This window comes from Polistes dominula, unplaced genomic scaffold (assembly GCF_049000335.1).
Source record: "Polistes dominula isolate Pdom_NZ unplaced genomic scaffold, Pdom_raw_medaka contig_74, whole genome shotgun sequence".
In the NCBI taxonomy this organism is placed as follows: Eukaryota; Metazoa; Arthropoda; class Insecta; order Hymenoptera; family Vespidae; genus Polistes; species Polistes dominula.
In genome coordinates, this window is record NW_028300953.1 from 134,173 (window position 1) to 144,920 (window position 10,748).

The 10,748-nt window shown below is 25.9% G+C and overlaps 2 protein-coding genes across 8 annotated transcripts; both read right to left on the bottom strand.

Annotated features, from left to right (window-relative positions):
- Positions 1 to 645: 645 nt before the first annotated feature.
- On the bottom strand, positions 646 to 6,756 carry LOC107073035 (Heat shock factor). Of its 6 annotated transcripts, none has more exons than XM_089172453.1 (12): positions 6,520 to 6,756; positions 6,103 to 6,211; positions 5,878 to 6,002; positions 5,428 to 5,760; positions 5,272 to 5,354; positions 4,959 to 5,147; positions 4,465 to 4,527; positions 3,021 to 3,566; positions 2,106 to 2,211; positions 1,830 to 1,923; positions 1,499 to 1,746; positions 646 to 816 (listed from the first exon to the last, which is right to left on the bottom strand). In XM_089172453.1, the coding sequence occupies exons 1-11, from the start codon at positions 6,622 to 6,624 to the stop codon at positions 1,511 to 1,513; spliced, it is 1,989 nt and encodes a 662-aa protein (XP_089028579.1). In that variant the 5' UTR covers positions 6,625 to 6,756; the 3' UTR covers positions 646 to 816; positions 1,499 to 1,510. The 6 variants fall into 6 exon arrangements, with proteins under 6 accessions (XP_089028579.1, XP_015188915.1, XP_015188916.1 ...); XM_015333429.2 differs by having other exon boundaries at positions 2,088 to 2,211; XM_015333430.2 differs by having other exon boundaries at positions 3,009 to 3,566.
- Positions 6,757 to 7,235: 479 nt separating this feature from the next.
- Positions 7,236 to 10,552, bottom strand: Set8 (SET domain containing 8). Of its 2 annotated transcripts, none has more exons than XM_015333442.2 (4): positions 10,241 to 10,552; positions 9,409 to 9,770; positions 9,134 to 9,324; positions 7,236 to 8,950 (listed from the first exon to the last, which is right to left on the bottom strand). In XM_015333442.2, exons 1-4 carry the CDS (start codon positions 10,308 to 10,310, stop codon positions 8,740 to 8,742), a joined length of 834 nt encoding a protein of 277 aa, XP_015188928.1. In that variant the 5' UTR covers positions 10,311 to 10,552; the 3' UTR covers positions 7,236 to 8,739. The 2 variants fall into 2 exon arrangements, with proteins under 2 accessions (XP_015188928.1, XP_089028582.1); XM_089172456.1 differs by lacking the exon at positions 10,241 to 10,552 and adding an exon at positions 10,018 to 10,157.
- Between the last annotated feature and the right edge of the window lie 196 nt (positions 10,553 to 10,748).

The following is a 10,748-nucleotide window of genomic DNA, read 5'->3' on the forward strand; positions in this document are numbered from 1 at the left end:
CGACAGCGAGCAAATATCAAATACGAATGTTGAACGCTGAAATCTTAGCTCTCTCTCTTATACACAAACACATTATAAACTGTATATATTTGTGATTTAATATTAATACAATAATCTAATCAACAGTTATGCAAAAAATATAATATAATATAATAATAATAACTTAAATATCTTTTTCTTGTAACACGTTCATTCATATGTCGAGTAGTCATTTAAATGTCTCATTCTAACAGCACATATTTATTATTATTTCCTTCAATGAGTTATATAAAAAGAAAAGTTAACGCTTTAATAAATCTAACTACACTGCGTAAAATAGCGTAAAATAGCCTTAATAGCCTTCTTCACACTTTCTTATTGATGTTATATATTTCTATATTTATGTACAAAAATGAACGTATACAAAGAAAATAACTTGGAGCTGCGATTCATTGTATATTGTTTACTTTACTAAGGAAAAAGGAATAAACTAATAAAAGAATAAAATTAATTGTTTTTCTTCATTTCTTATAACTTGTAGTATTATTATTATTATTATTATTATTATTAATGTATATAGCTCAAACCAATGTTATTTGATTTATAACTCTATACTTTGTATTGTAAGTAAAGAAAGAAGAGGGAGGAGAGAGAGAGAGAGAGAGAGAAAAAGAAATCTCTTTAATACTACTTCTTATGTTTTACATCCAACAATAAATGTTCGGCATTGTTTTTCTAGGATTTTTTTTTCTTCATTCAATTTTATTAGAAATAAAACTAAAATGATGATATATTACCAGTAAGGTAATTAAGAATCCAGTAGTCTTTCCTCCAAAACTAAAATAAAGAAAGAATGTCTTTATCCAGCGATACATAATACAACATTAAAGTTAATTACTTTTTTCAAGCAACTTTTTTTTTTTTATAGACATGATCGTTATTAGTATACAGAAGCATTAATTTAATTAGTAATTTAATTCTAACGTTCATTAATAACGTTACATCTACATCAAATATTTATTTGAATAATAATAATAATGATGATAATATTAAGAAAGGCATTTGTAGAATAATTTTTGTCAAATAATTCAATACTTATTATTGTAGAAAAATAAATGAATGAAATTAATAAAAACATTTCCAATTGCACTTATAAAATATACAGTAATTAATAGATATCATTTTTATACACAAAATTAATTAAAGTGTAGGATGATAACAGAAAGAATGCAATGAAACAAGGATCAATTCTTTTTTCTTTTTGTTTTTTATAAGAATTAATTGTATAATAATCATTATATATGTGTATACATTGAAAATAATAATATTTATTAAATAGGCAAAGTTTTGTACAGAATACAAATATACTTTTTTTAGTGTTGTAACAATAACGTTCAAGTATTAAAAGAGTTACTAATGAAAAATAAAAAAAAAAAATAAAAAATAAAAAAAAAACAAATAAATTAATATATTATATATAGGAAACATAAATGAGAGTAAATAATAAGGAGTACTTTACCTTAACGAGATTTTATGAATCATTTTCATTGCTTCCTACATAAGATTCAAGAAGTGAGGCTTTACTATCTTCTAAATCAAGAGGATCTGAAGAATATAGATTACTTGAAGACACATCATTTGCTGAATTATTAATTGGTGACGTTACGGTAGCATTTAAAAAGATATCATCGTCAAAATCTAATAAATTAGGCGTAGGGTTATATGCCATTAATTCTCCTCCACCGTTTCCACTTAAAGAATCAGCAACTATAATTCATAAGCAATGTTATTAATATTAATGTCTCGTCTCTATATTACTTATTATTGAAAAAGTCATGAAAATATCGTACCTGCAGATTTATCATCTTCTCTGTCGTCGTTTGTATCTAAATCTGAATTAACGGGTATACCAAAAGGCATTGAGGAATCATCAGAACCAAATAACTACAAAATCAATCAATTTCTAAATTAATTGTCAATTCTAACGACTATAAATAAATAACATGTTGTTTGTTTGTTTGTTTGTTTGATTTGTAAAAGTGTAGTTACCCCATAAAATGTGTTTTTACCCTGTTTTGTGTACGTCGTACTCAAAGAAACATATTTACCCCTAAAAATGTATTTACCCCAAGAATTGTATTTGCATCGATACTATATCCCTCACCACGAAGAATATCTCGAAGATTCTCCAATTCCGATTGCATTGTTTCAAGGTGATTATCCATTTCTTCCCTATGGACAGTTTTCAAAGTGAATCAATAAACATTAATATGTCATCATCCATAAAAATGTGTATCCATCTTTGTATAAATGATCTTAAATTGTTAAATGTTATCTGAAAATTATAATTCTTTAAATGAAGAAGTGAAAGTAGCACAAGTAAATTTGTTCAATCAATATTATAAGTTCGTCGATGTAGAAATCAATAAAAAAAAAAAAGTCTCAGAAACAGACAATTAAAACATAACATTATAACAACAAATTATATTACTTGTGCTAAACACAATAAACACATATGACTTAAGTATTAGTTCTATTTATCAAAATATCATCTTATGTTAGTGATGTATTATAATACTGTTATTGTAAGATACTTTTACTATTACTTATGAGTCGAAAAATTACATTTAAAATTTGATCATATCTCTAACAAATAAGAAGACAACAGATGCACGATCTAATTTTTATACTAATTTTTATACAAATAGACTGCAATAAATTTGTATAAAGACTTTTCAAATAATAAAGACTTTACTACATTTTTCTGAGACATACAACTGTGGCTTTTATCGTTCACGTATATTATACATATATGTGCGTGCATGTAATATATACGCATATATATGTAAACATGATTTATTTATATAAACCAAATTTCTACTACAATTCTTTGTACTCGATTAATGCAATCATTATTAAGTATAAAAATTGGTTTCTCCCACCTCAATTTTGTCAATAAAAATCTCCTCTATGATGAAATAAAGTACCATGAATTTGATCTTATTATCCATGGTCTGTGTTGAACTTACATAGATCCTAACCTGTAATTAGCGTCTGATATTGCTGAAGGATTGACACAACTTAAGGATAAGTCTACCGGATCACATCTGTCTGGTTTATTGCTAGTACATTTTTCTTGCTCCAACACGTTAGATGCTTCGCTTTTATCTGCAACAATCTGATTATCTTCATCTAAGATGTTTCCCTCCTTATTCATATTTATTAAATCATTCTGAAGCCTCATAGATTCATTGTCAGAATTGTTATCGCAGTTCTCATCCCTGTTATTATCAGCAACAATCGCCAAACCGTTATTATCAATTACTTCGGGAACAATTAATATGTCTTTAAGTTTCTCCAAAGAAGAATCGCTGCTGTCTTGAATATCATCATCAACTGAAATAGTTGTTTCAAGATCGGTTTCAACTTCGTTGGATTTACTCATGTTAGCAGCCATAGCTGCTAACTTTGTGCTACGAACTGTCGCCAATGGTACTGGTTTAGAAGCTATTGTATTCTTGTCCAATAAAGCAACCGTCACAGGAGAGTCTTCTTCGGTAGGAATTTCGAGAAAATGTATTTCTTCCCTAAAAATTGAGACAACCTAATGCGAATCTTTATTATATTTATTTAATTTCATATGATTGATATACCTTATATACTCTTTCTTTAGTATCTGTTGTCTAATTGTTGACATTTTACAAGATATGTATGAAAAGGTATGTTTGATGATATATATTACTACTATCATGCAAAGTAAATCTTAAATGTAATGTCTCTAACTCAATCTAACAGTATGATGAAACAGTATTATGTTAAACCTAAGCAAGAACTTCATTTCCTGACTGAAGATACATAGCATAGTATATAACACATCAATTAACAACATTGTTCACATTAATTTACCTTACCTATACATACATTTATACATATATATAGGATCTATTTAAATGAATAGTAATCAAAATATATAATATAACTATTACATTGTCATATACATATAATCATGATTTGGTAAAATATGACATCATGTAAAAGTGTGAATATGCATGTATGTCCAGTAACAGCCACATCATTAATTTGTAATAATTACTAATTTGTCTTCATGCAATATCAATATCTACAATATCATATTTGTTGATCACATGTTACTGCCATCAAGTTTCATTTCAATTGCAACATATTGATACAACAAATTAACGTAAATTTATTTAATACTTATATTGTTCTTAAATTTTACTTTTTTTTAATTCTTTTTTTGTTGTTTTTTTTTTTGTTTTATTCCAAAGAACAAATTGTAATCTTTTCATTACAATAAATATCCCAATCATGCAAAAAGAATATTTGTGGAAAGCGTATTTATGAACAAGCTAAGATTTTCATTGAAAAATAAAAAATAGAAAATAAAAAACTTAACAAAGTAGAAAAAAAGAAGAAATAACTTAGAAAACCAACACCAAATTATGTCAAGTGAAAAATGTTAACCTTGACTCTTGTCCATTCTCCGCTGGTGGAATCAAAATTTTGACAGGCATCTTGTTTTTCCTCCTAATAATATTTAAATTGGATAATTATATAAGTATTAATGAAATAATTATGAGAAATATCATTGGCTTGGACAGTAATCATGCACTAATTAATTAATTTATCCAAATAACCATTTAATTAAAGATTATATGTATACACATATACCATCATATCAATTTAATTTAAATATATATATATAATAATAATAGTGTTTCATAAAAAAGTCTTTCATCATGAAATACTAATGACAAAAGTCGTATGATTATAACGAAAAGAAATATTGAAATTAAGAAGGAAAATGTAATATTGAAGCTAGTGCATTGATTAAATATGAAATGAATAATGTTCTTTAGTGTATTATTGTTTATATAATAATATCTTATGAAATGTATATTAATAGATTAATGTTAATATAATTTTCGAATAAATTGAATAAACATAAGTATACGTACTTTTTCTTACCCTTGCAGGGTCGTTTCTTTTTTGTCTCCGGCTCCAAATTGATATTGTCATTTTGAAAATGAACCGCATTATCCACCAATTGTATGGTTTCCATACCATCATCATCATCATCAATAAATGATGGATTATTAGGATGTTCGGGACTTTCAATTGCCGGATGAGGCTGAGTTTCTAATATTCTATACATTTACAAAATATCATTTGAAACTATTGTAATTAGTTGAAATATACATTTGTTTCTATTTAAAATAATAATAATAATAATAATAATAATAATAATAATAATAATAAATGAATACCTACTCGGCGACTATATATTGAGAATCTAAATCTGGTTCGGAAGAATCAAGTTCATGAATAACAGGCCCCGTTGGAGATGTCTGTGCCTAGATATATAAATATAATTGTTGTTCATTCAAATGAAAAAGAACATGATTCAATAAAATGCATAATAATTACCTTTGTAATTTTACTTCCTTTACACTGAGGATTAGAATCATCTATCATTAATGGGTATCGCCTTTTAACAGAAATACCTGCACTTCTTGATGGTTGCACTAACGTGACAAGGAAATGAATTAATTTATTAACAATTTGTTGCTGTTTTAAGTGTTTTTGCCTAAGCATTGCAATTTCTCTCCATAATGCTTCATTCTCTCTCTTCATGGCACCTAGTCGTGAATCTAAATGTTCTTGACGACCCCTCATACTTCTTACTTCTGTTAACATTTTGTTCATTAATTCTGGCTTAATAGGAGTAAGAGCTGGATCTTGACCTTTATTTGATGCAATCTATCCAAAATAATATACATTATATAAATCAAATAAATCAAATAAATCAAATAGCAAGTTATTAGAAACAACTTTGATTTGTCTTATATGCTTTATATGCCAATAAAGTGCACTTACTTTCCTTTTAATATGTTCTACGAGATATGGATGACCTTTGAAAAAATATTGATGTGCAAATTCCATTTCATCCCTGTCACATTTCAAGCCGCCTAATTCTACTGACACTTTTTTATGGAAACCATCTAAAATATCATAAATAACATAATAGCGTTTAATTATAAGCTTTATATGAAATTTGGAAACGTATTACATCTGCTTAGAAATATACATTTTTATACATACACATATTAAGTTGTCGCACAAAACTAGCCATGTTATTATGTTTATAATAATGTGGAAGTAATTCTCTGGCAAATTGTGCCTGATTGCGTATGTAAAAGCTTCGTCCACTCTAAAAAAATAATAAAAAAAAAATAAAAAAAAGAAAGAAACAATTCAACATTACTTAATGGTAACTACTATATAATTCAAAATATATACGACATATATATATACATATAATATATACATAGATATACACGACGTAAATCAACGTTAAAATTACGTTTTCGTTGATTAAACTAATTAGAAAAAGAGTTAACAAAGTAAAAACACAAAAAATTATTTGAAAATGTTAACTGCATTTGAAATGAGTTACAACGGTTTAATAAACCTTAGAAAAATAAATATTTATAAGTAATAAATAAATCGGCGACTTACAGGTGACCAACAAATAAGGTCGTCGGTCTCAGGATCTTCAACAAGTTTCCAGAGTTTAGCAAGAAAGGCAGGTACACCGGTACCCAAATCTGGTATTGTATGCATTTTTATAATTAATCTCAAACCAATAATGATAATTATTGTAATATACTTCTGTTTTAACACAAATATGGAACAACTTTATATTTCACAATAATGGCCGACCACTGACGATGTTATTCTGCTACAAGCATTTAATGAGTGGTGGGGTGAAGAAGGTAAACTACTTTAATAAGCGACCATAGGGACTTTTCAAATGGAATTAATTACTTATATACCAATAGTATTATTAAAAAGAAACCTTAATCGTTGCACTCAAATATTTCTATATTCTATTTGTAATATTTTATGAAATTAATTACAAATTTGGTTATATATTACTTAGTAATATTTTACTTTTGTTACCTAGCCAATCAGAAATCGACTACTTGAAATATCGATGCAATCCTATTGGCTAGAATATACACCGTTAGACTTAATTGAAAGAAAGGCATAGGGTTCCCCTAAAACATTTGTAGTTCTTTTTTTCTCGTTCTCGTCGCTGATGTCACACATATCTCTAACGCTATTGGTTGAAATACATTTCATCAACTACTCTACACTTATTTTGAAAATATATAAGATTTTTATATCAAATGTAAAACGATTACATAATATCATATATTTATGCATGTATGTACATATATTCAGGAATATTTTATTATTATATTATTTAATACACAATGTGAAAAAGGCAGTATGGAACATGGTTAATAGAAACAAAACTTTTAAGTATTATAACAACAATAAAATAACACTTGGAAAACTAAAAATACATACAATGATTCATATTTATTCTATACTTTTGAAGAAATACCATGTTCCTATCACTTTTGTTTCACAAACTTAATTTATATTAAACATACATTGCATATTTTTACATAATATGTCCTTCTATCAATTATAATTATTAAATATTATGTGAAAGTAAAATAAACATGCATTTTTATTATTAATTTGAAATTAATCATAATTATAGGCAGCAGATCTTATTTTAAATGAATATTAAATTTCAAATATCAAATATAACATTTATCGTCTGGTTGACTGTAATATGAACAAAGCTAAATGAATACTTTTAACATTAAAAAAAAATGCGTATAACATATTTTGCTTATTGTTATATATCTTCATTAGAAGTTTACAAAATTTAGCATTTCATTTTTTACAAAACAATTGTACGTTTAATATATATATATATAATTTGAAGATTAACAAAATTTTAAATAAAAATATTTTTAAATTAACTAGTTGAGTATGAATTGGCTTTTTACATAAAATATTTTAATCAGTCACTAGATCCTATCATTCTAAAGCAATATATTATTTTTGAACATAACGAAAAATAGCAATAAATATTTTCTTCTTTTTTCTTGTTTGTTTTTTTTTTTTTTTTCTATATATTGCGATGAACAAAATGAAATGAAATATAATACTTTATCGAAATCAACACAAGGATATTTCAAATATCAAAATCATACAATCACAATAAATAATTCTAAAGAGTTATACAAATAATATACTATTTAGAATCAATTGTTTTTTTTTTAATTTGGTATGTCTTTGTGCAATATAATAATTATATAATCAAAACTAAACTAATCGTAATTGTATCAAATATATATATATATATAACTTAATAGTTTTAAACCATCAATTCACGAAACTAAATAACTAAACTTACTTCAATATATAAATACTTTAGAAAATCAGGCATAACCATTTATATTAAGTGATGAAAGACATGATTATCCATTATTTCTTTTAAAGATTATATTATATGGTACAACTAATTTTATAATTGTCATAAGATGCTTCAATTGGATAATTTTGAAATTCATTAATACAACAACATAACTTGTTAATTCAGTTCTAGAAAAAGACATTAGAATTGTATTTCAATGATGCAATTAATAGTAAAAATAAGATATTTTTAAATAATTCATCTCTTTTTCTAAATCAATGCGCGACCTAATACAGAAGCATACTTGAAACACTAATATACTGCAATAAAAATGCAGCACATAGTCAGGCATTGAAAATATATTATACTACTAGGGATAATAAGTTATTTTTTTTTGGAAGTAACAGCATAGATTATTATCAATATGTTGTTACAATAGAAAATGTTATTTTAAAGTGCTATAAAGCTAACCATGGATGATAACGAATAGCTTCCCGACTTCTATCGCCATAATCATATGAAACTTCTACACCAATTGATATATCTTCTTTTGCTGTAAGTACTAAATGTGGTGTCGATTCTACTTCAACAATCCTTGCAATTAAATTTCCATTTCTAGAATGATTTACCAGTCTACCCAATTTATCCGATTCTGCAGTAGCGTCAACACTATAAATATTTTAGTATTGTTATGATCAATTAATTGGCAAAAATTGTATCGAAGATATGTTAGAGTTGAAATTGTAATATCATTGACTTTTTTTTTTTTTTTTTTTTTTTTTAGTAAGATGACCACATAGAATGATATTATATTCATTTAAATAATGATTATGTTTGAAATGAAATACGTACCAATACTGATGATTACGATGTTGGAAATAATACATATAACATCCTGCATTTTGATCTTGAGCATAAATCTTTTCACGTTTCTTCGCTGTAACTTGATCAATTAATTCACCAATATATTCTACTACAAATTCTCCTTTTGCAAAAGAACGCGTAGTTACAACGCCACGTCCTTTACCAGGAAAATGTCTAACCTAAACAACATTAATATTTTATAATTAATGCCAAATTAAATAAGAATATATATATATAAATAATATATATATTTTAATGCTTACTTCTAAACCTTCTTCAACCTGTTGCAAAACTTTACTTTCTATGTCTCTTTGTTTTTCTTCTAATACAGCTTTTTTAGATTTTCTCACACTACGACGTACTGGAAAATATTCTGTAAGCGTATGATTTGTACTTTTAATAACAGACGAATGCACTGAACGTTGAACATTATTTTGATTGAGAATCAATTTTCTTCTAGCAGGTTTGCGCGCAAGGTGTTTTGGTGGCCTAATTTTGCCAACAAATTCTTTATTCTTTCCACTGATGACACTTGCATTATCAGTTTCTTCAACAACACTACTTAACATATTTATTCTATGTGGCGTGGAAGCCCCATTGATTGGGGATACTTCTTCAGGTGTTTCTGTAAAAAAAATTTATCAATAATAATCATTCGAATGTTTCATTATAATAGAATGATTTCAAAATACACTATATAATACTATCATTTGTTTCTTTAAAATGGCACATATAAGGAATTAAAAATATCAATCATAATAATAATAATAATAATAATAATAATAATAATAATAATAATTCATCATAATAATTTCTCCATTATTTATACAAATAAAAATATATTTGATCTAAATTATATCAAATTTGTATACCTTTTAATTATTATGATTTAGAAATAATTAAACATGAAACAATTACAAATGATTTTGTAATGTTTAATAAATTATTCATATAGAGATTAGAGAAAAGCACGAGCGTTAGTATCTAAGATGAAATTCAAAATGGTGATAGTACAAGTTAAATCTATGAAAACATAACCTGATATTAATGAACAAATCTTAAGTGAAATTATTAATGATCATTTGGAAAACACACCTCTAACTTTAACCATTTTATCCTTGAATTTTTTAAAACAATCTACAGTCTTCTGATTTGATTTTCTCATAGAAAAATTCTCTCTCACAGCCGCACACAACAATCATAGAATGGACGTTTACAATCCGCTTCCTTCCTACAAACTAAAGATACATATATCCATCCCTACACACACGTACATAGCATTTAACTAGGTTTTTTACTTGTTAATCTAATGGTAAAGAAACTAGACGTAATATATAAAAACGACTATTGAAAATATTTTAATACAATATTGTCATTCAAACTGTGTCTGTCATTTTATCGAAATATAACAAATCTACTCGTATAGCTACAATTCTAAATTAATTCCAACATTTATATATATATATATATATATATTATTTTTAAAAAATGTTACCTTTAAAAACTGTCGGAAGTTGTATACAGTTCCCTATTTCCGGTGTATATGGGTCATCTAATGGTAATGTAATTTCCGATAATACCGACGGTGATTTTTTTTATGAAT